At 40.4% G+C, this 27,143-nt stretch overlaps 1 protein-coding gene across 6 annotated transcripts in view; it reads right to left on the bottom strand.

The window, feature by feature from the left end:
* The window catches only part of LOC117263843 (protein MTSS 1-like), a 125,341-nt gene that overhangs the window by 6,124 nt on the left and 92,074 nt on the right, over positions 1–27,143 (bottom strand). Inside the window, exons 4-13 of one of the 6 annotated variants that reach the window (XM_078176057.1) lie at positions 26,188–26,272; positions 23,435–23,526; positions 22,734–22,808; positions 20,400–20,411; positions 6,259–6,416; positions 5,827–5,934; positions 5,643–5,740; positions 4,229–4,451; positions 516–605; positions 1–219 (exon numbers count right to left, since the gene is read on the bottom strand). The exon at positions 1–219 is cut by the window's left edge and continues 39 nt beyond it. In XM_078176057.1, the coding sequence (XP_078032183.1) occupies positions 1–219; positions 516–605; positions 4,229–4,451; positions 5,643–5,740; positions 5,827–5,934; positions 6,259–6,416; positions 20,400–20,411; positions 22,734–22,808; positions 23,435–23,526; positions 26,188–26,272 (1,160 nt within the window). The remainder of the gene's footprint in view (positions 220–515; positions 606–4,228; positions 4,452–5,642; positions 5,741–5,826; positions 5,935–6,258; positions 6,417–20,399; positions 20,412–22,733; positions 22,809–23,434; positions 23,527–26,187; positions 26,273–27,143) is intronic. The other 5 variants (XM_033637510.2, XM_078176058.1, XM_033637512.2 and 2 more) reach the window with 5 other exon arrangements.

The following is a 27,143-nucleotide window of genomic DNA, read 5'->3' as shown; positions in this document are numbered from 1 at the left end:
CCCTGGGGGACTGAGAGGCAGGAACTCTCCTGACTGGCCACAGCCAGAGCGACACCATGACCATGTGGGAGACACAGATGAACAGGAGGGCAAGGAAATAGGAGAGGTGGTGGTGGAGGAGGAGTAGGTGAAGTATGGAGGTTGGAGGTGGGTGTCCTGGGCCTGTAGTACCACTCCGTGCAGACAGAGGGCAGCGTGATGGTCAAAACCATTTGACAACTGAAGGTGAGTGGATGAAGAAGAAGCAGAAAAACAATTAAAAAAACAAAGATGACAAATGACTGTTGAGGATGTGAAAAAAACATAATGCACAGGAGTGGATGTGGAGGTGCTATATGTAGCAGGAGCAATCAACACTATTCTGAAAATGAATTGATGCTCTAAACTCCATGCACTTCATAGCACAAAATAACAAGAGACCAGAGTGTGTGACACTGGCTTGACTGATCCTCAAACCTTACAGACGTGTGTGTGTGTGTGTGTGTGTGTGTGTGTTTTCACGTGTAGATGTTCACCTCTTGTAGCCCAGAGTGGGGCTCGTTGTGTGAGGGTGAGGAAGAGGAGGAGGAAGAAGAAGGCTCCTCAGATAAAGGAGAGACACACGACTGCAGCACAGCCATGCAAAGCACACACACAGAGGGGCAGCCAAATAAACCAAGAGAGAGATAAACAGACAGAAAAAGGAAGGCAGAAGCATGAAACAAGTTATTAATAAAAACAGCACGTCAGTGTTAATATCAGTTCAGCACAATGTTGGCCAAGCAAAAGAATTAAAACAACATAAACAGCTGCTGCAGCACAAAGAAGTGGTAAATGAAGCAGAGGCAGGTTCAGGAGGTGGAGTGAGAAGCTGAGGACTGTGATAAGTGCACAGAATATACATCATAGACAGGGGGTTTGTTTAGGCTTAGGTTAAGATTGAAGTTAGGCGTGGGATGGATGTCAAAGGTTATGGTATGGTATCACCTGAAAAGTCCTGAACTTACTGACAACATGCTGGACTTCTTTAATCCAGCTTTAAAGTCATGAGCCTGAAAATTTAAAATTAAGCCTAAAACTCCTACAAACAATGAGATGTCCTTGACTATTGTTTTGGGTTATGTACGTGCCAAAAATTCCCAATATGTATTTTGGTCTGAGGTCTTGGTAATGGAATAGTATATTCCTACTTATTTCCTGACATTTCTTATGACTTTATCATTTTTTCGTGACATACCATACTATGACGTTTTTAATGATATTTTACTGACCCACTATGCTATGACATGTTTTAATGACATCTTTATGACATACTAATATATGACTTTTGATTAAAAAAATTATGGCTGTACTTGACTATGACTCTTTCAATGAAATTTTAATGACATACCATACTATGTCATTCTTTTGGAATTTTTTCAACATACTATACTATGACATCTTTTAGTGACATTTTTTAACATACTGTACTACAGTATGATATTTTTTGATGACATTTTTAGGGCATAGTACTCTATGACGTAATTTAATGACATTTTTCGACACACTATACTTTGACATTTTTTGATGAAATTTTTCAACATACTAAACGATGACATCTTTTAGTGAAAGTTTTCAACACACTATACTATGACATTTTCAACAAAAAATTTAATGCATACTATACTATGACATGTTTTAGGGAAATGTTTCAACTTACTATACCATGGCATTTTAAGATGACATTTTTTTGCCATATTATACTATGATATTTTTTGATGACATTTTTAGAGCATACTATTCTATGACATCTTTTAGTGAATTCTTTTGAAATACTAGGGCATTTTTTTGATGAAAATTTTATGACATATTATTATATGACATTTTTTGGTGAAATGTTTTAACTAACTATGCTATGACATTTTTTGATTAATTTTTTATGGCATACTATAATATGACATCTTTTAATATTTTAATTTAATTTCTTCTTTTGACATACTATACTATGACATTTTATGATGAAATTTTTCAACAAACTATAAGATTTTTTTGTTGTTGTTTTTTTCGTGAAACTTTTCCGACATAAAATCAATTACATTTTAATGATTTTTTATGACATCCTACACCAAGACTTTTTTTAAAATGACCTTTTTTATGACACAGTATATTATGAAAATTTTAATTAATCCTTTCTAGTATGCTACACACACTATACTACACTTTTTTTCAAAAATGTTTTTTCTTAAAATGACATATCATGACTTTTTATGATTCTTAGGGCATATTTTACAGTGACTTTTTCAAATCATTTTACATAGCATACATATTATGTTTTTTATGATTGTAAATGGTACATCTTACTATAAATTTGTGATTTCTTTTTGTGAGATAATATAAGTAGATTTTCTTATGATTTCCATTGGCATAATATACTATGACTTTTTGTGAGGTTTTAATAAATACTTTAAAGGCCCAGTGTGTAAAATGGGTTGAAAACAGTGACATCAGTGGTCAAATTCTAGATTGCAGGGCTCACTCGCTCACCCCTCCTGTCGGGTAAATGACGGTGGCCTTGTAGGGACAAAAAGCCTTGCGCACGACTTTTTCAGGAGTAGGTCTATCTAGCGACGAGGTGAATGTTTATTTAGAAATCTAAACCATGTTATTGTAATGAATCCCTCACGAGCAGGAGACCAGAGGAGCGTTCGGGAAAAAGGCCCATTTATTTGAGCACTCCAGAAACTCCGGTAACACTCCACTCCATCCCAAACTCTGACTCTTCTAGCGTAACAGACACACTTCATAACTTTACACACATACTCGTTTACCATACTCAGTGGGGACACCCTCCCCTCTCTGCTCCACCAATCTCCAGCCCGCACACTGACTGATAGGGTAGCCGGTAAACAGAGCTCAGCTGTTTATTTAGCCTAGCGATATCTCCGGAATATAGTAGCTGCAATGGACGACTTTGAACGCGATTTTGAAGAGTTTCTTGTAGCAGACACAGACCCAGAGCCATATCTGTTTGAGCCGGAGCATACAGATGAGGAACTCCATGTGTTTGATGCTGAGCGGGTGAGAAGAGAGGCTGAATGCACATTATGGGATTCGGTGCTACCATTGTTGGGAGATATATCATCAGGAGGAAAAGCGCCGCAGAGAGTGCATCACAAGGAGTGAAGCTGCGTCTTCTTTTCCTCGCAGATGACGGTTCGGGTTCATTCTCTCCTGTTGCGTGGTAAGTGTGGTCCATTCGCAAACTTTATAACTAAAAAAACTTTTCACTACTCTCTATCGACGAACTACTAACACTCTCTGCTGTTTCCTCCTCCTTCTTCCTTCCTTCCGCTGTCTTCGTTGGTTTATTTATACACGCGAAACGCGTTCTCTGGCTGGCTGGATTGTCCACTCGGTCTGCCGTACATACATGGCGGCGCAAGATGGCGATCTCTCTAAAGCAAGGCCCTTGCTATATATATATATATATATATATATATATATAAAAGCATAATTATAAGGCTACGTAAACCAAACGAATTTTATTTTATAGCTATATACACTTGTATAAACATATTAATGGGTAGAATATTCAGATTCAGATTGATTCAGATTGACAATAAACCATGCCAAATATTACACACTGGCACTTTAACACCAACTTTACAACAATAATAACAATAACAATATACTATAACTGTCCATACATTTTTATGACAAATTATACTATGACTTTTCATGATTTTTAATGCATACTAAACTTTGACTTTTTATAATTTTTTTTATGACATAGTATTCTATGACTTTGCATGATTTTTTGTGACATACTTTACTATGACTTGATTATGATTTTTTTATGACATAGCACACTTTGACTTTTATGATTAGTTAAAGGCATCTTATTCTATGACTTTTTATAATGTTTAATGCAATTCAATACTAAGACTTTTTTTTTAAACAACATTTTTATGGCATACTATACTTTGTCTTGACTTTCTTTGTTATACTATATTTTGTTATGTTTGTTTGCTATTTAGTTGTACTGTCTTACAATCGGTGTACAGTAAATGGTAGTTCAAGTCTGTTGCTGATGTAAGCTACTGATTAGAAGTGGCATTGAGGTCTTAAAATCTAAGTAAAGGGCTAAAGGTATAAAGCTTATCGTCCAGTTTCCTGCTTGGAGGTTGGGAAAGAGTGTACATTTTTCACGTGTCCAATTTTCTTATTCAGCTAATAAGTTTGTTTTTCAGTGTTTTAGGTATTTCCTTACCTGTGAGGTTTCTGGGGGCATGGGTGATGGTGATTTGGACTGGAAGGCGTCCTGGGAGATGAAGCCAGAGTCGTGGGAGGAGACCGAGGAGAGGCGGGCTGGTGTCTGCTGGGGGAGCACTGAGGAAGAGGAGGAGGAGGCACGGTAACGGAAATGGGAGGTTGGGGAGTGGCAGTGTGAGCCGCTGGAGCGAGAGTCACTGCTGTTCACACTGTTGAGGCTGCTGTAGGATGGAGAGGGGAAGGATGACATGGGAGTCAATTCAAGGTAGAAAATGTGAGATGGTTCTACTGTATGGTCAGGTCACCAGGTCTGTATGGAGAGGTCACTCAGTTTTACCAAAGGTTGATTACCAATAAGTTAATGTTTTTGATAACGTCTCTTAATAGCTTGGGAAATACATACATGTATTAACCCAAGCGTGAAAAAGACTACTAAGGCTGAGCTGAGCAGGGATGTGTGGCAAGTGTTTTAGATGACGAAACTTTACAATTAACAATAATCTGTCCCACAGATAATATTTTAGGTCCAATACACACTTTTTTGGGGGGAGTTTTTCCTTCCTAAGCCCTCTGAGGCAAATTGTGATTTGTGATATTGGGCTTTATAAATAAAATTTAATTGAATTAAGAAACAGCGCCTGAAAGAAGATCAGCTGTGCACTCAGGACTTCTGATAAGTGGGCTATGATACAGTTCTGGTTATGGTCACTTAGCGACCTCAGAAGCAACCTGCCTCCACACTCTTGAAAGCTGGCACAAGTGTAAGACCCAGCACCTGACGTCATGTTTTCCAGGTGGTAAAAGGCGTTGCATGTGTCCTGGCCCTTAATATTTACATCTCGCACTGCAATGTGCACAAGCCTCTTGTCCATTAGTGGATGCACACTTCTTTCTTTTTTTTCCTTCATTTTTACATGAAACTGCTCACAATAAGGTGTGTAGATTATCTTGAGTAACCAGATCATGATTTCTGGAAAGAGACATTGATGTTGAGTTTTTTTTAATGTATTGTTTTGGTGCTGTGAACAACCACAAGCCGAGTGCCATTTAGTTTTCTTATACTGGAAAGGAGTCAGACATCTCTACAGCTGCTATCTCAAACACTTGACAACTCACACCAAAAATAGCTGCCATGAAGAAACTACTGGAATTATACCGATCAGGATTCAACAGTGTTAAAGTAGAAAAAGAAATGCATCAGTTGCAACTCCCCTTAAATATTAATACAACAGAAAGGAATGTAGTTCACTACTCTGAGTACAACAAAATTCAACTACTAAAAAATAAACCAGCAGTTCCACCCATGGACCACAGGGAGGCAGCAGATGACAGGCAGGGTAAAATGACATGTTTCAGCTTGTTTGGGAGGTTTGCTGAGATAATGGGAAGTTTCAGTAGCCATGGTAACCAACCTGCACATGCTTGACTTCCTGGATACGGTGGTGCTTGGTGACGAGGGCGGAGTTTGGTAGGACCAGGCACACTCAGAGCCCTTAAGGTCGACAATTACCTGCAAAGAGACAGAAAGAGGAGACTCCAGGGAACCTCTGAACAACATAATAATGTAACAGATGCAGGTGAGGGGATGTGTTGTACCTGCTCGCTGGAGGCGGGCAGCTTGTGAGGGTCCATGGTTAGTGTCTTCAGGTCGTCTGTCAGAGTCTGGAGGTGAGTGATCTCCCCCAGCATGGACATCTCCTCCTCCTGATGACACACAGATTCATCAGCAGGCTCCAAACTCTGCAGCAATACTACTACAGTACTGAAGCTCTGTATGCAGCCATGTTTTGGAGAAGCAGCAAGTGTTTGGATCACGATGTAGGAGAAGATTCCAACCCAACTACAAGCTGCTGACCTCCATTAATATGTAAACTACAAACCACCTCTCAGGTCTGCAGGTGTTTTCTCAGAAGAGAAACTGTTGGTGAAGCATTAACTCTGAACAGCCACAGTCCAGTTCATAGAGTTGCTGTTTTATTTATACGTGTAGTCAGTGTGTGTGTGTGTGTAAACAGAGGTGTGACTGACCACAACGGGCTTCATCATGGAGACGAAGTAGCAGAAGCGGCTCCTCTCCTCCACCAGTGCCTTCCTCACTGCCTGCTTCTCTGTCTCCTCCAGCAGCAGGTACTTATCACTGACATCCTGCATGGCGCTGTCCAGCTGAGGCTGGAGGTCCCCGCGGCCTGCACACACACACACACACACACACACACTTGTAATTACATAAAACACATACATAAAATATATAAAGTCTAAGAGAATCCACGCTGGATAAATGAAAAGGTGTCACAAAAAAAAAAAAAAAAAAAAAAAACAAGCTTAAGTTTCACATAAAAATGAAATAAGATTTCTGAATGGGCTGCAACTAATAATTATTTACATCATAAATGAAGAACCACATTATTTTTTCAATTTTAGTGATAATCATTTTCTCTAAAAAAAAAATGTTAGCAAAAAGTGAAAAATCATTTCATCAACAAATCTAGGAGAAAAGTTAAGACTTTTTTTTTTTTCAAAATGTCCCAGAGCCAAAAGTGATATCTTCAAATTACTTTCATTCATTCAACCTTTATTTTAACTTGGAAATACATTGAGGTAGAGACCTCATTTACAATGTAGCCAAATAAAACAATATAAATTAAAAGCACTTAGACACAGAAAAAAACAAAGAGAAACTTACATAAAAGTGGCAATTAGAAGTAAAAAGCAATAAAACCACAATTAAAAATATTGAAAAATAAATAAATTAAAGCATCAATGATAAATAAAAACTCTTAAAATGCAGAGCACATTAATCAGGTAAAACAGGACCACATATGAGTAAAATATGATACAATTAAAGATTTGAATTGCCCTATGGATAAAATTGAGAAAGGTTTAAATTGTTCTGCATGTTGTTCCACGTTGCAGGTGTACATATGAAAACTAGATATACAGTCAGGTCCATAATTATTTGGACAATGATACAGTTGTCGTCATTTTGGCTCTGTACACCACCACAATGGGTTTTAAATGAAACAATGAATACCTGCTTAAAGTGCAGACTCTCAGCTTTCATTTAAGGCTTTTTTCAAAAATGTAGTATGAACCGTGTAGGAATGACAACCATTTCTTCACACAGTCCCCCGAATTTAAGGGCTCATAAGTATTTGGACAAACTAACATAATCATCAATTAAACAGTCAGTTTTAATACTTGGTTGCAAATCCTTTACAGTCAATGACTGCCTGAAGTGTTGGACCCATAGACATCACCAGATGCTGGGTTTCTTCCCTGGTGATGCTCTGCCAGCCCTTTACTGCAGCCATCTGCACTTCCTGCTTGTGTTTTGGGTGTTTTGCCCTCAGTTTTGGCTTCAGCAAGAGAAACGCATGCTCAGTTGGATTCAGGTCAGATGATATGACTTGGCCATTACAGAACATTCCACTTCTTTGCCTTAAAAATGTCTTTGGTTGCTTTTGCAGTATGCTTCAGGTCAATGTCCAACTGCACTGTGAAGCATCGTCCAATGAGTTTTGAAGCATTTGGTTGAATCTGAGCAGATAATGGTGCCCCAAACACTTCAGCTTTCATCCTGCTGCTCTTGTCAGCAGTCACATCATCAATAAATACAAGAGAACCAGTTCCACTGGCAGCCATACATGGCCATGACATAACAGTACCTCCACCATGCTTCACTGATGAGGTGGTGTGCTTTGGATCATGAGCAGTTCCTTCCCTTCTTCCTTCTCTTGGCTTCCCATCATTCTGGTAGTTGATCTTTGTTTTATCTGTCCATAGTATGCTGTTCCACAACTGTACAGGCTTTTTAGATGGTTTTTGACAAACTCTAATCTGGCCTTCCATTTTTAAGGCTAACCAATGGTTTGCATCTTGTGATAAACCCTCTGTATTTATTCTAGTGAAGTCTTGTCTTGCTTACAAGAGCAGCAGGATGAAAGCTGAAGTGTTTGGGGCACCATTATCTGCTCAGATTCAACCAAATGCTTCAAAACTCATTGGACGATGCTTCACAGTGCAGATGGACATTGACCTGAAGCATATTGCAAAAGCAACCAAAGACATTTTTAAGGCAAAGAAGTGGAATGTTCTGCAATGGTCAAGTCATATCATCTGACCTGAATCCAACTGAGCATGCATTTCTCTTGCTGAAGCCAAAACTGAGGGCAAAACACCCAAAACACAAGCAGGAAGTGCAGATGGCTGCAGTAAAGGGCTGGCAGAGCATCACCAGGGAAGAAACCCAGCATCTGGTGATGTCTATGTGTCCAACACTTCAGGCAGTCATTGACTGTAAAGGATTTGCAACCAAGTATTAAAACTGACTGTATAATTGATGATTATGTTAGTTTGTCCAAATACTTATGAGCCCTTAAAGTTGGGGGACTGTGTGAAGAAATGGTTGTAATTCCTACACGGTTCATACTACATTTTTGAAAAAAGCCTTAAATGAAAGCTGAGAGTCTGCACTTTAAGCAGGTATTCATTGTTTCATTTAAAACCCATTGTGGTGGTGTACAGAGCCAAAATGATGACAACTGTATCATTGTCCAAATAATTATGGACCTGACTGTAGCATCGAACTGACATAAGAAAGTAAAAGACTGATAAGAGCTTTATAAATAAATAAAAACTCAGTGTCTCACATTTTACACAGACAGAGGGCCACCCAACCTTGGCATAGAAATCAAAACGATGGGTGTCTATCTCCAGTGATGAGTCTTAAGGCAGAATGATACACAGAGTCCAGGGGCCTCAGAGTGGCAGCTGAGGTGTGCATGCATAAAATATCACCATAATCTAAGACTGATAAAAAAAGTTCCCCTAACAAGCATCTTTCTACAATGCAGCGGAAAGGAGAGTCTATTTCTATAAAATAATTTTCATTTGTAAAGAAGTCACCAGCTTGGAAACATGATATTTAAAGGTTAACTTATCATCTAACCAATTACCTAGGTACTTATATTCTGTGACCCTTTTTAATATTTGTACCATGAATGTATAAAAAAGAAAAGCAGCAAATTGTCACATCTGAAAAGCAAAAAACTAAACAATATTTGTCCTTTTTGCTTTGCTTTACTTTGTTTGTTACAGTCCCTTGATGATAATGAACTTGAATAAATTGAATGAAGTGATGTTAAAAAAAAACAAAAACAAATCTGGCCCGTAATAGGATGTCAATAGGTGGCCAACTGATCGTTTCCTAATTCACAATGAAAATGAACTGATTCACACTGGATTTTATTTGTACTTTCGGTGCAAATAAGGTGCCAGAGTGCAAAAAAGCGTCAGACTATTGCTTGTTTATAAAAAGTACCAGAGGAGGAATCCCCAGAGCCCCCGGCAGAGGTCTGATCTAATTATTTAAAGATACTCTATAGCAGGAAACTGTACTTCAAAATAAAAACTCTAAGCTGGAAAATTTACTGTACTGAAAAATGAAGTGTGCACAAACTTGACACGTTTGTGAGTCACTTGTGGTCCATTCAGAATGGACTTGCGACCCACCAGTTGGGAACCACTGCTCTAGTGCAGTCTATCATTATCCAGATATTAAAAGTAAGTGAGAAAGAAAAATGAGAAGTTTCAGGCTTCAGAGACACAGGACAGACTATTAGTTGTGAGAGTGTAAATTCACTTCAGCTGCAGAGACAGCAAACACTCTGACACTCCTTCAAAACAAGACCTTAAACCTACATCAAAGAATTAAGAGTTTTCTCTACAAAACCAAACGGCCGCTGGCATCCAGCTCACACACACCTCACATTATTAGTGCAGGCATTACTTATCAGCGCTACGCCGGTCCTTCGTGGTGAAGAGGGAGCTGAGCCGGAAAGCAAAGCTTTCAATTTACTGGTCCATCTATGTCCCAACCCTCACCTATGGTCATGAACTCTGGGTAGTGACTGAAAGAATGAGATCGCGGATACAAGCGGTGGAAATGAGTTTCCTCCGCTGGGTGGCTGGGCTTAGCCTTAGAGATAGGGTGAGGAGCTCGGACATCCGGAGGGAACTCAGACATCGCCGCTGCTCCTTCGTGTCAAAAGGGGTCAGTTGAGGTGGTTCGGGCATCTGACTAGGATGCTTCCTGGGCGCCTCCCGCTGGAGGTGTCCAAGGCACGTCCCACTGGTAGGACGCCCCGGGGCAGACCCAGAACACGCTGGAGGGATTACATATCTCGTCTGGCCTGGGAACACCTTGGGGTCCCCCAGGAGGAGCTGGAAAGCATTGCCGGGGAGAGGGACGTCTGGGGTGCTTTGCTCGGCCTGCTGCCCCCGCGACCCAGCCCCAGATAAGCAGATGAAAATGGATGGATGGATGGATGGATGGATGGACAATGCGGGATTCGCTACATTTTGTACATTTCATACATATAATATCCACGTTTCTAATAGTATATAAGATGACTTTGTCATCGGGAGGTGTAGGGGATGGTGGATGGTGTGTCACCTAGGCGAGATGCCGGGCAAGCTGCAGACCACTGTTTAAACAAACAACAAACCCAATAGTTTCCAGCAGCTTTTTAGCCACTTAATGTGGGTGCCAGTTTTTTGTTTTTTTTTTACAAAGATACAGAGCATTTCCAGCCGGGATTGTGTCACCAAAAGTGGGTATTTTAGGCCAAAACATGATCTTTCTCTAACCATAACTGAGTGGATTTTGCACCTGACCACATGTTAACCACAACATCATTGAGAAAAAAAAGTAAAGTTTTAAAATATCCACTACATAATCATGTAAAAATGTGACAAATCTGTGAATGACTTTAGTTGTTCTTTTATCTCAGACATGTTAGGATGAAATTTGTGGTTTGCTGAGATGTCCAATACCAAGATTTATCCTGGCAATTGGGTGGTTTTTCTGTCTCATACCACTAAAATTGGTTGGACTTCCACAGAGCCAAAAGTGGCACTTTGTTTTCTCTGATGACATCACATTTAAGAAGCAAGAAATTAAATTAAATTATTATCCACTCATCATTTCACTTTTTAGCTTCTTTATTGATTTCAGGCATGTTTTGGGGAAGACTTTTTTTTTTCTCTGAGAAACGATCATTTGGTAATCCCATCGTCTGCTCTTCTGGACAGACATAAACATGTAATTAAAGTTCTTTATTCCTCCAGTGAGATCCAAGGCCGGGTCCTGTGGTTGGCCTGATAGATGGGAGAGAAAACTCCAGGCTTCACTGATACACAGAGGAAAGAGATTCTCCTACGGACAGGAATGTCATTTCTGGTTTCAAGCAATTCAAGCAACATGATCTGGAGGGCCGAAGACCCATCTCACATTCTCTGTTTGTGTCTCTCTTGTCCTTCATCTCTCCACCTTCCTCTTCTTTCTTTTTTTGTGTCCAACTTTTTTATGTCTCTTCTTCCTCTTCTCTCTGCCCTGCTCTCAGTCAGCACATCTACATGCACACAGGAATCCAAGTTATGCAAAAAATCAGATGTGTTCACATGGACAGCTGTAACTGTTGAAATCCAAGTACACATGCAGGAGGTTGGCATTCTCTGACCTTATTTTGGAACCATAACCTATAGAAACTGGGAGGACACATTTTTATTAATCTGTTCTATTCTTTTAATCTACGTTTCTGCACGACCAGAACAACTGACTATAATGCTCACACTGGACATTATCAAGGCGCTCGCAACTTATACAGCTCATTTATTAGGATCAAACAAACCACCCTCAACAATGTTAACTAAAGTAAGGCAGCATCACGTGAATAAAGGTCCTGTGTCACAAGAGCTTTACTCACAGTATACTGGTGTTATGTATGTAACACCACACTTGTTATGTGCCTAAACTATCTACCATATAATCTTAGGGCGCATTCACATCAGGATAGTCAGGGGGACTCGGTTCGATTGGGTGGGGAATGGTGAAAAATTTCACACCTTCATTTGGTTCGGTTCACTTTCACACTGCACTTTTTAAAGCGGACCAAACCCCCTGCACAACGTCTCACAGTTACAACAGCTGCTCATTTGGGGGCGGTATTGTCCGAAACGACCACTGACCAGGAAGAAAAAAAGCATGAGGAAGAAGAAAACCCATCATTGGCCTGGACCGAAAATGGAAATCCATCCCCTTCAGCCGGCTTGGTCACCACAAAAACAATGGAGCAACACCAAATTTATGCAGTCTTGGGGTTTCTGTTTTTACCTTGGTTTTCAAACCTAAATGTTTTTTCACAAAGGCTGCCCAGTATGAGCAGCAGGCGAGGCAACAAACTTTCTTTTTTTTTTTTTTTTTTACCTCTGCTTCTCCCGGTTCGCACTTCTGGCTTTGTTATTTTTTCTACCAAAAATGCACTATGCTCAATGTCACTTCCTCTCTTTGGTTTGCTGGATAGTCCGTATGCATGTCCTAACCTATGCATGTCCCACTGTAAGTGAACTGCACCAGGGTTCACTTGCAAGTGAACCGAGACCCCCAGTTTTGAAGTGGACCAGGGTTTGCTCATTTGGTCTGCACCAGAGTTCGAATGACCGTCCACACCACTCCAAACGAACTGAATTAATCGTGGAAGCGGACCAGGGTTCGTTTAAAGCGGACCAAATAGCGCCAGTGTGACTGCATCCTTATTGTCACATGATCAAATAGAGAGTTGACACTGGATAACACCAACATACATATGACCCAGAAATCATCATCACATATATATGGGACAAATGTATAGGACAAAAATACCAAAGAAAAAAATAATTATGTTTAATTGAATCTTTTGTTTTTGTACATATTAATAGTTACTGTAAAGCAAGCATATATTTTATTACGGCTGACGTCATTATGACGTCATTTTATTAGCTGCGAGGCAAAACTCGGTTCACCACCACAGGGTTTTAGACTACACAGGAGTCTTAAAATGTCGTCGTGTTGTGCTATTGGGAGCCAGAATCGAAGGAGTAATGGCTCAAAACTTAAATGTTCATTCAATTTTTAATTTTAAAACAACTATGGTTAAATGTGATAAAATGCCAGGACTGGATGGAGGTGATCATCAAAAATGCTCACATGTGCAGCGCACAACTCATATCAGGTTAGGGAAAAAGTATTTCCTGTTGTAGGGATGAATAACCTTATGTGTATTAAGGGTTATCTTGTCCACCTCATCAGAAATTGGGGAGGTATTAAGAGGAATATTGGATTACTCCATGATGCTAACTTTTTAGTGCATCAGCTAACGTTAGCGCGACAGCAAAACAAACTGGAGGAAACCCTTCAAATGTCGTCCTCCTTTGTAAGATTGGCATAATCAACCACAAAGTGTGATATCATCCATCCACTGAATGGGAGCATACGGGTTGGCCAGTCTGGTCACGTTGATCAGTGTTTACTTATTCAGTTAACACTCACGGTCCCAGAGAGTGAGTGACCTGAAACAGTAAATGGTAAATGGACCTGCATTTGTATAGTGCCTTTCTAGTCATCCGACCACTCAAAGCACTTTTTACACTACGAGTCACATTCACACACACATTCATACACTGGTGGCTGAAGCTACCATACAAGGTGCCACCTGCTACTCAGTTTTTAACACACTCACACACCAATGGAAGCATCAACGGGAGCAATTTGGGGTTCAGTATCTTGCTCAAGGATACTTCGACATGCAGCCTGGAGGAGCCGGGGGTCAACCACTGATCTTCTGATTGGTGGACGACCGGCTCTACCTCTGAGCCACAGCTGCCCTATGGTGTGTTGGTAAATTAAGTCTGACATTCTGCGCTAAAATGAGAGCCCTGTTGGTCGAAGGAACAAAGTGTTGTATCTGTATATGAATTAACGGAGGGATTAGTTAATCACACATTCACTCCACTGTGTTTTGCTGCTCCATCTCCTCAGACAGAATGTCCAGAGTGCGGTCTGCCACTCCAAGAGTGTGGTGCTCTGGATAACTGAACGGTACATTAAGACAACACTCCGAATTTACGAACAGTCCAATTTGTGCCAAAGTGTGCTTCGACACTCAGAATGAGTATTTCTGAATGCACCACTCGTATCATCTTCTTCTGTTTTTCAAAACATGCCAACAGAACTTGCTAGCTAGCGCTAGCTAATGTCTGTGGAGAATTGTTTTGCCCCCAGCTAATCCCCACCCACCAAAACATGTCACACTGTATTCTAACAGTAAAAGAGTGTAATGATTGCTACTGGCTATTTTACAAAAAAAGAAAAAACCATGATGGAGATGGGTTTGCTTTTCAAAGGCATAAAAAGCACATGGCACCATTTTCAATTAAATGTGAGTTTTTCTTCGAACACAGGCATATTTCTAAGGTGACAAACTAACAAGGGCTCATTTTCTGCCTAACATAGTTGGGGCCCCTCAACCATGGGCCCCAGTGCAACTGCCCTGCCTGCACTGTCTATGTTTACGCCCCTGGGGAAGTGGAGATGGGGGGGCATTGCCTGTACAAAACAAGAATAAGCTGGACAGGGCTGTTAAACTAGGAGGGAAGAAATGGAGAACCATTGTGCAGTATTACTCATATGATAGACCAGTACACAATCAATCCAGCCCATGAGATCACAGCAGATCATCTGCACCCTCTGTGGTCTGAATATGCATTCACACCTTCAGGGTGAAGCTATAGTCTGCCCTAGCAGCATTCAGCTACTTAATAGCTCTGATCACAAGTCTGGAACTGGCACTTCTTGAACTTAATGTCCTTTTATCAGTTCCCCAGTGATGATGCTTTTTTAGGATGTTTTATGATGCTTTTTTAAATGATGCTTGTTTTATGTTATGTGTTGTTGTTGATATGTTCTTTGATACTCTTTGTTTTCTCTTTCTCACTCCTTGTGGATTTGTGCAAGGCAAATTCCCCTTGAAACAGTAAAGGTTTCATTCACTACTTTGTGCAAATCTTCTCTGAATAGAAAGTAAGAAGAATGTGGACATGCAGACTGCTGGAGGATGCAGACAATATGGTCTGAAGTGTATTTCTGTCACAGTTAAGTCTGACTCAGTGGCCACCGCTTGTAAACTACTACTTCAATAAAACTAAAACAAGCTGCAGTTTACAACACTGATAATAAAACAAGCTCACTGCAGCTTATAACAGATCTTTTCAAAGTGGCCATGTTGGGAAATCGGATCAAAGTACTGCTCAAATTGCAGACAGCTGACCAAAATATCTGACCAGCCAGAAATCCATCCAAATGTCTGAAAGCCAGATCATTAATCGATCAAGATTTAATCAAGCGTTGCCTCACACCCCCTTAAGTAAATATCAAACAGTGACCAAACAATCTTAGTCCACACAGACATTTCAAAAATAATCTCCATTGTAACAAGCCTGAACACACATATCATGGGTATGCATGTGTTGATGTAAACAGGAAGCAGTGTTTACTCGGTGATTGGTTGCCTTGTTGCAGAGTATACTACAGAGAAAGAACAACAATGGCAACGCAGGGCTGATAATGTTGCTGGACACAGGAAAAGTCACAAATCACTGGAATTATAGCTTGCCTCCTGCGCATGCCTGCAACAGTAGCATTATAAAATGCTGAATCTAATTTCACAGCAGCTGCTAGCAGGAAAGGACACATTGTGACTCATGAGACCCCATCAAGTATATGTGGGAGTTGGTGTTATCGCTTTGGTCTGGTCTCCCGCAGACAGAGGTGAGTAGAGTCTCACAACACACATGACTTGTTTGGGGGAGAGTCTGCGTGGTTGTTGGGGTTCGGCTGTGGTCAGCAAGATGTCACCACTACCCACTTAAGTGCAGGTGGTCTGGCCTAGAAGGTCTATCTCCTGCACGGCTTAGCATGGCACGACGTGTCTAAACTGACAGTGGAAACACAAATCACTGTGGTTTTACTCAGCGTGGACTAAAGTTACAATGGAAGAAAGAAGGTAAAAGGCAAACCCAGAGTTTTCAAACTAAAACAGGGTCAGCATGTGTTTTCAAAAGTCTATGGGGTTGGAAAAAAAACAAAATAGTGTGGACACTAGGTGTAAATGTAGCAAAAGTTTTGCATTTTCAATTAATATGTATTAGTGTGGATAAAGCCTGAGGGTACTTAGTGTTAGCTTCAGTTTTAGAGTCAATTATTTCAGTTTTAAATTTTTGTTTAAGTATCCCTCAGTAAGTAATGATTGTTCAACACTCCCCATCACTCCCCAAGTCTTTGTCATACCAGTGTGTACATGTGAAAAGTTACACATCTACAGGACAAGGCCAAAAAAAATTAAATTGGGAGAAATTTAGCTTGGAATGCTAGATTTCTCCAGTTTTTTACTCCAGGTACAGACACAAGATTTTTAAGAAATCACATTATTGCAGAAAGGGAAACAAAAGTATGTTCCCTCTTTTCATAGCTTTTTTCTCTGCCTCACATTCAGATGATGCAAAGGGAACTCGTTCCAACAGCAGAGGTTTCCCCTCATTTTTCCCTCTTTTGAACTTCCTCCCCCTCACATTACATTCATTTCATTCCAACACAAGTTCTTCCTCTCATTTCCCCTCTTTGAATCTCTTATTTCCTCGTAACATTCATTCCTCTGCAGAGGGAGTTTCTTCTTGTGCTGTAATCACAGGCTGGAGGACCAAAGCAGCTCAACCACATCTGAGGTTCCTCTGGGGTCAATCACAGGTCCTGTTTATTTTGTTTTAAAAGCTCAGTTCAAAGCTGGAAGCCATTGAGTTCGTTGTCGGCAACAACAACAAAGCTTTTGTTTCCACTCATAATAAAGCTGGTTTTAGTACAATGAATCAGACTGGAACGACTTGTTCTAGAAGCAGAGGACTTGTTTTGGTGTTTACTTGTGGTTCTTTGCAGCTCAGTGGGTAGAGCGGAGCAATAACACTGACATATAACCCCTCATTAATACAATTAAGCTGATTAGTTTATTTGTCAGTTACTTGATGAAGAGAAAATTGCATAACATTTTTAATCAACAGCTGACATCATTTATTGAGCAACATGAGTCTACAGCCATGCTAGCAGCTCTGTGAGACTGTACTCAGGCACTGGGCTTGGGCTATATCACGGTATACCTGGGTGTTTAGAAATCCTGATTGCAAGATTTTTGAATACAGATGCTCCTCTTTCAAAAAATATTTTAAGGGCTTTTGGCCTTATTACAGAATTGCTAGAGAGAGACAGGAAAGAAGGAGAGAGAATGGGGGTAACATGCAGCAAAGGGCCCAAGGTTGGTATTGAACCCCAGTTGCCGCAAAGGATCTATGTAAGGCAAGCATTCTACCTATTGAGCTAAAAGTCACCCCAGTTAAATGGACAGAGAGGTGCTCTACTGAGGTAATTTATTGTAGTGCACATAACGTTTCCGAAACAGTAATGGCCAAAAATAGCAGAGAGAGACTGCAGGCAAAAACAGCATATTTTCACATATGACACTGGTACTGGTGTTAAGACGAACTACGATGGTTTTGTTTTGTTTCCTGTTGAGTCTGAAGTGCGTTTTATGATGTGTTAAAAATGCAGTTAAGCTACTTTAAGTTCGTTTAAAGAAAGAAACTTGAGTTCACAAGGCATACGGTTGTATTTCTCTGTTAAAAGCCTCCTACAGACTGTGAGATTTTAGCTATATCATAAGTTTAGTGCAGCTACGCTGTGCGACCTGGATCTAATAAACTTGGGTACGACATCAGTTCTGATGTATGCAGAGTGCTGCTGCACAGGTTATTACTTCTCCAACTGCGGAGCACAACACAGAGGGTCACACTATTAAATAACCTAAAGTTTTGTGGGCACTATATACTGCGGTGTGTCTGTGTGTGTGTTTGCTAGCTGCTAGATTGCTCATCTTGCAGCTGCAACTCTCTATTTCCTTCCATGCTTTGTCCTTCTTTACGCGATCATGATAAGAGCTGGAGGACACATCACACAGGCAAGGCTTCTGCTGCCACAACTCCACAAGGTTTTCCTCTTTGCTGGAATCACACACATTTCTTTTAGCATGTTTTGCCTCCATGGGGAGCTGCTATCCGTCTGTTTGTTTGGGTTTAGTGCCAGTGTCTCACTGAATGCTGCATTTCTATTAGTTGGGTAGTAGACGTAGTTGGTAGCAGCAGTCACACAGTGAGACGGTCATTCCAGATTTCTGACACTGTCAGAATTTTATCCCAGGCTGCCTTCAATCGCAAAACCGTGACAACGGCCATCCTTGAACCTCTCTCACTGTGCAACATTGGACCACCTGTTTAGAGCCCGACTAAAGATATTGCCACGTTCCATTCACAATGTTCATTTTTCGTCTGGGACAGCCTAAAATCGCAGAGTGTATACCAGGCTTAATGAGGAAAATCAACCCAATAGCCAGAAAAAAAAAAGTTGGCATTGTATGTTTCTGCAAACCACTTATATGTGTTAAAATTGTACCTGAGTACATAGTGGATACTTTGAAAGTTTACATTGCAAAGCTGTGATTAGGACTAGGCACAAAAACCAGTTGGATATTGTTAGAAAAAGATCACGTTTAGGCAGAAAATACCCAGTTTTGGTTGCACAGTCAGGACCAGAGAAGCTGCTGATGTCTAGGTTAAAAACAACTGCTTTCAGTGGCACTATCCCCGCTGGAAAAACAGTGACAGTGGATACAAACATTCAGAAATACTCATTCTGAGTGTCGGAGCGTACTCAGGCACAAACTAGACTGTTCATAAATTCGGAGTGCTGTCTGAATGTACTGCTCAGTTATCCAGAGCACCGCATTTTGGGAGTGGCAGAGCGCAGTGTGAGCACTCTGTCTGGGGAGACGGAGCAGCAGAGTGCCGAGCAGAGTGAATGTGTGATTAAATTAAATGTTGGTTAATTCATGTAGAAACATAACGCTCCATTTCTACGACCAACATGGACATGATAACCCTTAATACACATAAAGTTATTCATCCCTACAACAGGAAATACTTTTTCCCTGACCTGTGTGTGCTGCACGTACGAGCATTTTTGATGATGGCCTCCATCCAGTCCTTTCGTCTTATCACATTTAACCATAGTTGTCTTTGTTTTTGTTGATGGACAGTGGCGGCTGGTTTTGAGCCATGACTCCTTCTATTCTGGCTCCCAATAACACAACAAGATCACATTTAAAGACTCCTATGTAGCCTACAGCCCTGTGGTGGAGAGGCAGGTTTGGCCTCCAGCTAATAAAATGACATAATTGTGACGTCGGCCCTAAAAGGATGTATTACTATCTTTGTTTAGTCTGTTAGCATGCTAACATTTGCAAATTGGGGTTACATTCAGTTGGAGACATATATATGTATAACAAAGTTCACAGCAAGCCATCCAGTAGTTGTTGAGATATTTCAATCTGGCACAAATTGGTGGATGCACCAAATGACACGCCATCCCAAGAGCTGCCAGCGTGGCTAAGAATAAGAAACAGTTTTTGGTTTGAGTTTGTTTGATGTGAAGGTTTTCTGGATTTTTTTTCTTTAAATCATTGTTAATTAAATATCTTTGAGTTAACAGTTGAAAACTTGTCGTAGCTCTCTGGGGTATGTAGAAACTGTAAATGGCCCCTGACAAATCTCTAGCATTCCTATACTGACACTTACAGATAAATTTGTGATAAAGATAATATTATTGCTTTGTCTGTATGATCCTCTGTGTTTCCAGATTTTTGTTGTGTAGTGTGTCAGTCACCCTGCTGTGTGTTGTTGTGGTTGGATTATGTCACACATTTTCCACAAAACAAGCTGAGGAAATCTTTTCCTTTGAGGACTCTTGTTTAGTGTGACTCTGCTCTTTGATATGTTCAGACTTCAGTTCTATGAGTCACACAAACATCCAAACAACGTGGGAACATATTTCAGCTGACCAAAGAGGGCTGGATCTGATTTTGGCAGAGCAGATAAGTGAGAGAGTGCTTAACGTGTTAGAGAAACAGAAGTGTCTCTTCTGTCTGGCAGGATGACACAAAACCAGCAGAACTTTGTGTCTTGTTTAATCTCTCTGTTGATACATTTATATATTATAATATCAAATATATATATTTTGATATTCATGTCTCAATTATGGTTTTGTTTAAACCAAACAAGACTAAAGACTGGGGGAACTGTTCTAAAGTACAGATACTTGAGGATGAAGAGACACGTAAACACTGAAAAGCTTCCAAACAAACAAAAGAATAATTGTTTACAATGGACAAGAGCAAAGAAGCAAGAAAGTGACTTACCAAATACATCAGCTGGATAGAGCAGAGCATGATGGGGCACCACAGAAAATGAAGGCAGGTCATTGGTAAAAGAAAAAAACAAACAAACATGATATAACTTTATAAACCACTTCAAAGGTGGAAGAAGTGACTGTGCCGTCAAATCTATAATAATACATCTTCAATTATTATTAACTTCATTTAGTTTTAATGATCTGAATCTTTCAAATAACTAAAGCTGGTCAATAAATGTAGTGGAGTGGAAGTAAAAAGCAGCATAAAATGGAAATACAACAAAACTGTACTTAACTACTTAGTTAGGGACTGTTTATTTATGAGAGGGGTGGTACAAAATGGGGGTGTCATGTCAAACACTTTTTAAGACACTAGGGGGAGACTTATGTATTTATTCAGACTCAGAGGAGGGACATCTTTTTATTGGTTGTACAGTATAACAGCCTACAAATGCCAAAACCTGCCAACAGATTTGAAAGGCAGCTTAGCCTATGTAGCCCTCTCCTACAGTATGAACCATGCAGATCTCTCAGGTCCTTTGGGGGAGGTCTACTTTGTGTCCCCAGAGTCAAAACTAAACATGGAGAAGCAGTGTTATGTTTTTATGCACCACAAATCTGGAACAAACTCGCAGAACACTGCAGGTCTGCACCAACTCTCAGTTCTTTTCTGTTTGTTGCAGTCTTTTATTATTGATTATTGATTGATTATTATTATTATTATTGATTATTAAATCAAATACTTTTAAAGATTAAAGATTAAAGCTCCACTGATTGTCACACACCTGAGTGTGTGAAATTTGTTCTCCGCATTTGACCCATCCCCTGAGGGAGCGGTGAGCAGCAGCGGTGCTGCGCTCGGGAATCATGTGGTGATCTATTTATTCTGATTTATTCTTGTATCATATACCTGGCTCATTCTTGATTTTATTTTCTATTCTCTTAAATGGCACCTTTTATTGTATTTAAATGTTCTTTCATAATGTGTTTCTTTTGCACTTTGTCTTTATGTTATTGATGTTTTATGTAGAGCACTGTGAATTGCCTTGTTGCCTGATTGTGCTATATAAATAAACCAAAAAATAAAATAAAAATCACAAAAAATTGCACCATTTACCATAGACAGAAACCAGGCATGTGCACAGATAGACCCCAGGTGGTGCTTGAGCACCTGCCCTTTTTGCAAGACATGTTTTTTCTATTTCTTTTAATATTCTTTTATTTTATTTTTTAAATTTGGCCAATTGCATCAATTGAGTCTCAATTAAGTCTATTGTTTGCCCAACAACTGCATTTTTGTTGAGCCACTGCTCCAACCTCTACAAATCAAGTGCCCTGCAGAGCAGCATCATGTCTTCCTGACCTGCCTTCATGGACAGCCAGGTAACGAAAGTGTTTGCCCTAAGCCTCAGCATTGTTTGTCACTGTTGTGAAATTAAACCGCTATTAAAACATCTCAATACAGCCAGACTAACTTAGGCAATAACCCACCTTTAAGTTTAACAACAAGTAAGCTAGGCTGAGGTAAAACCACACTGTCTACGTCCAGCTCTCTGCCAGATTCGGGTTCACCAACTGCCCACTTTGAGTGGAGACAGACACCGAATAACTTTCCCACTTCTGCATGTTTTTTTAAACCAAAACTCAGTTTGAAATAATGTTTGCATCTCCCACATTGCGTCATTCCTAATTAATTTGCAGAGGAAAAGAGGAGTGAGGGGTGCATGTTTCTGTTCTCTGGGATTCTTAAACAATATTTAAAGCTTATTTAGAAGATAATTATAAGAATGAGTACATGCCTATTTAAAAAAGAAAGGAGAAGAGAATGAGGAGAGGAGAATTTTAGCTTTTGCTCATCAAAGGGTACGTACGCACTCCTTCTGTGCTGTTTGCACATTGCTCCACCTCCAACACTGACATTTGGTGTGAATATAAATAAATATGGTTATTTATGGTGGAGGGAGGGTCTCTCATTTCCACTGGTCTTTCAGGAAGGCTCAAGGAAAAGTATTTGTAACTCTGGGGAGGGTCAGGGTGAGAAAAAGTTCACAAAGTCACACCCCAAACACCCTCACTCCTCTGATAATGAACAGTCCCTTACATTCCACCACTGCATCTCTTCGTTATGTCACTGAAATACCATCACTGATTTATTTATTTATCCCATGAAGACCACAATAATACCACCATTCACCACATCAACACCACTGATCATTAAAATATGACAAACCATTCCCAGCTTTCCAGCTCTTTCAAAACAGCTTGTTATTACAAACGCCACTGTGAAGTTTCTTCAACTTGATAATAATCTCTCATCAGTGACCAAACAGACATTACAAACCTTTCTTTGCCTTCTTCTGCAGCTTCAGAGTGTCAGAAGATCTCTTCTTGATTTCCTGACGGGCCTTCTTATACTCTGCAGAGAAACACACACATGCACGCATACAGATAGAGAACACAGTGTGAAACATGCAAAGAAACTGTATGGACATATTTTAGGTCAGTTTCCCAATGATATGTAACAAATATCCACACAGTTAGAGGGTCGATGAACATGAACCCACACAGACACATGACACACATCACTGCATATACATACATGCATACTTTCAACATATTGTACCACAGTAGCCAGAACTATAACTATAATATTATTACTTTCAATAATGTTGTTGTAAGCTACTGTCATTACCTGCATCTCTCTCTCTCTCTCTCTCTCTCTCTCTCTCTCTCTCTCTGTCTCATTGTGTCATACGGATTACTGTTAATTTATTATGCTGATCTGTTCTGTACGACATCTATTGCTTGTCTGGGTTAGGGTTAGGGTTAGGGTTAGGGTTTTTTTTTCCCCGGTAAAGGTTTTTTTTGGGGGAGTTTTTCCTTATCTGCTGCGAGGGTCATAAGGACAGAGGGATGTCGTATGCTGTAAAGCCCTGTGAGGCAAACTGTGATTTGTGATATTGGGCTTTATAAATAAAATTGATTGAATTAAACTGATTGATTATGGTGTCTGTGCTTTACAGTGTTTCTGTGTTTGTGTACCTTTGGCGTGGTCTTTATCCAGAGTGTTGGCTACTCTCTTCCACTCTTCCATCTGCTCCTGTAGAGGGTTAATCAGACAGTCCAGAAACACCCTGAGAACACACACACACACACACAATATATATATATATATATATAAAAAAAACGTCCACGAGACATTAACGTCAGGGTTAAGGTTTAAGGTTAAAGATTACAGTATGATAAGGTTGGACTACTCGCCGAGGATGTAGAGCATTGTGCACGTGCACAAGTAAAATAATATAAATCTCCTCAAATGATCTTAAAATCTTCCAAAAATAATTTCTAAAATATCTTAAGGTTAGCTTAAAATAAGGTCAGACAGATCATGCATTGGCCTGAGTCTTGTTGGGGAGTGTGCAGCATAAAAAAGGAAAAGACACGGCTCAGGCATGAAACAACAGTCGACTCCCCACATTGTTTCTTAGGCTAAAATAAAATGTAATCTATATATTATCTCCAGGTGTAAGCCTGGAAGGGATCATGCTTGATCACGTGTATGTATGTGAATGTGTGTATCTGTCTGTCTGCAGCTAATCTTGCAAACTACTGGACCAATCAGCCTTACATTTTGTGTGCACATGTATAACTGTATACTCAAGGGCCTCTAATGGTTGTGGCTGGGTTTGGGTGGCATCATGATATTACAGTATACCAGGTAAATCTCAACAAATTTGCATGTGGTGCACATCACGCACCTCCAGAGGTCAGTGTGGTGCAACAGGCAGCTGAACTGACTGTGAGTGGTGGAGATGTAAACAGCCAGAGGCAACAGCAGAGAGGATAGAGACACTACAGGGAAAACAGCTCATATTCCCATCTAACCACAAGTATCATCATATCCCGTATACCCTGGTGAAATTCAGGAAAGTATGAAAAATTAGGTTCAGTCCAAGCCTACAGTAGTTGCATTTTTTTAAGTAACTGTTTCATATCATCACTGACTGCTCAGGGGCTGGGAGTTTTCCAGAAATCGGCTTGGGTAAAATAAAAATTGTAAATTAATATAAATATAAATATAAAAAAATGTTGCAGGCCGCATTTAGGCCTTCATCATGGCTTACAAACTGACATCCATAGAAAAGTTTGGTCTCATTTTGAAGTGGAGCATTGACAAATTAATTTTATACCTAATATGTTGTGATCCACTAGGGTTAGGCACAATATGGGATGACATTTTTTTGGCTTAACTTTTAATTTGCCAGCTTCACTGCCATGTGTACTGTTATGGAGCTGGGAGGAACATTTACACCAGGTGCATCTGCGCCACAGTCCGGCCGCAACCCTGTTTTGTTTCATCAGCTGCCCGGCGTCATACCACAGTGGCCGTTTCAGAAACAGAGCATTTTGCCTGCATCATTTTGTAGACTTGCTGATTTTATTGATTTGGTCATTTTTGGTTGATAATTGTGCTTCTACAATCAGTAAGTAAGCAGACTATGTAGTTTAAAGGTTTATTTTTTCGTCTGTTTTGTGTTTATTGTTCTTATTTCCTACTTTGTTGTGCTGCAGTTTAAAGCCAAGTAACAATCTGCAGATTGTCTTTCTGATTGGATCATGAGATCTTATGTGGCGCAGGTGTAGCAGAATTTCAGGACCCTGAACACATCGTTGCACGACATTTCAGAATAAGAGTCACTTTATTTATCTTCATTTGGTAACTTTAGATGAGCTGCTGCCTTATTTATTTAAACTATGCAATCAGAACACACTACACTGTGTATGTGTGTGTGTGTGTGTGTGTGTGCTTGTTCTTGCTACATAGTGACAACGTGTTTATAAGCAACACAGTGAGGACTTTTTGGAAAGTGAGGACATTTTTGCTGGCTATTCAAAGGCCTTTTTGAGGGTTAAGACTTGGTGTTCAGGTTAGAATTGGTTTTAGGTGAGGGTAAGGGGCTAGGGAACGCACTTTGTCAAAATCTGTGGCTGTGTTTAAGTTATATAAAATACATTAATTCCCACAACTAAATGGTATCTTCTGAAATGCGCTGTGGCACGTCTTCTAGAAGTACAAGAATTGCCAAGAGTGGCTGTGATGCTGAGTGCACTTTTTTAGTTACATTTAAAATCCTCCTGAAAATAATCAGATTATTTCTTTAAATGCTCTAACCATACTTAAATTAATTTTTGCAGGTTCATTATCAATTAATCTGTCGAATGTTTTCTCGATTAATTGTTGGATTTACAGAATGTCAGAAAATGGAAACATTCCCATCAGTTTCCCAGAGCCTGAGGTCTTGTTTTGTCCAATCAGCAGTCCAAAACCTGAAGCTATATATTTAGTTTGCAATGATATGAAAGAGAGAAAAGCAGCACATTGACTGTGCTCTGTGGTGAGAGATGGATGGATGTTTGCATGTGAAAATGCATCATATAACTAGCATCCAGAGGTACTATATCTCTGTTTACTGACTCAGCTGGAGTTCTCATCTTCTCATTCCAGTCTGACAAACTCTCTCCTCCATATTGGGAGAGTTAATGGACTCATGCAGAGAAAGGAAGATGAAGAAGAGGCAGAGGAGGAGGATGGAGTGGTTTTAGGCTCTAGGAAAGACAGATGATGCTGAAGGACTCAGAGAACATGCAGCATGAGCGTCAGAGACTGAACAGGGAGAGACAGAGGATGGAAAGCTGAAGCAGGAGGGAGAGGAGGAGCAGGTTGCCATAGAGAGATGGGAGGAGATGCTACACCTGTTCAACACACACAAACACACACACACAGATCTGCTCACATGGAGAACTGGCGGAGCTTGGCCTCGATACTGCGGTGCCTCATGCACATCCTGGTGAGGGCTGAGCCGATGTCTCTGGTCCCTCCTGAAAACAAACAAAGAGACACAATCTGTCAGTCAAATGTGTCAAACTGTGGCTGCAGATCACTAGCCTGGTGAAACCATCCTGATCATGCGAGCTCATATTCGATTTTGCTCTGCAGATCAGTCTGGCCATGCAATCATAAAGGCGCATTCTGGCATCGGTTAAAGCTTACCGGGCCAATCACAACCATTTATTACTTTTGGGCGGGCACGTCATCAGAATAGGAGGGACAAGGAGTGGAGTGAATGCATTTTGTAAACAACCAACATGGCTACTGATTTTGAAACTGCGATGGTAAACGTATTGAACGAACTGGAATGTACATTTTCTTTAAAAGCAGAGCAAATGGCTGCACTGAAAGCTTTTATTGAAAAAAAGAATGTGTTTGCCGTCCTTCCTACGGGTTTGGTAAAAGTTTAATTTACCAACTGGCTCCGTTGATCGGGAAAAAGATGGGACTCAGTGAAAACCCAGCGGCTATTGTTGTTTCTCCGCTAGTTGATTTGGGAGCAGGTCAGGGAAACGACCAAGCTGGGAATCACAGCCATGCAACTCGGAGTCCACAGTGAGGAGGAGGAAATCCACAAAGATGGCAACACTCTTTCCCATACATCATCACAGCTCATCTCTGCTGCACGCTGTACTTGCTTGCTGCTCTGTTTACAGTGGCGTTGTGCATCACACGTTTCGTTAACTCTGATTGGTTTTCCGTCTTTCCAATTGCATGAAGGGGCACTTTGAGTGACAGCCGTTGATACCGCCCCTCAGTAATAGAGGAAATTTACACTCCATGTCCAGACCCATTCGAGTTTTGCAGCTTCAAGTGTGAATCATAGTGTGTCCCCCCACCTTACTCTCCGCCACAACAGAC

This window comes from Epinephelus lanceolatus, chromosome 16 (genome assembly GCF_041903045.1).
Source record: "Epinephelus lanceolatus isolate andai-2023 chromosome 16, ASM4190304v1, whole genome shotgun sequence".
NCBI classification, from domain to species: Eukaryota; Metazoa; Chordata; class Actinopteri; order Perciformes; family Serranidae; genus Epinephelus; species Epinephelus lanceolatus.
The sequence above is the reverse complement of the archived record's forward strand: the minus strand, read 5'-3'. Positions and strand labels throughout refer to the sequence as shown.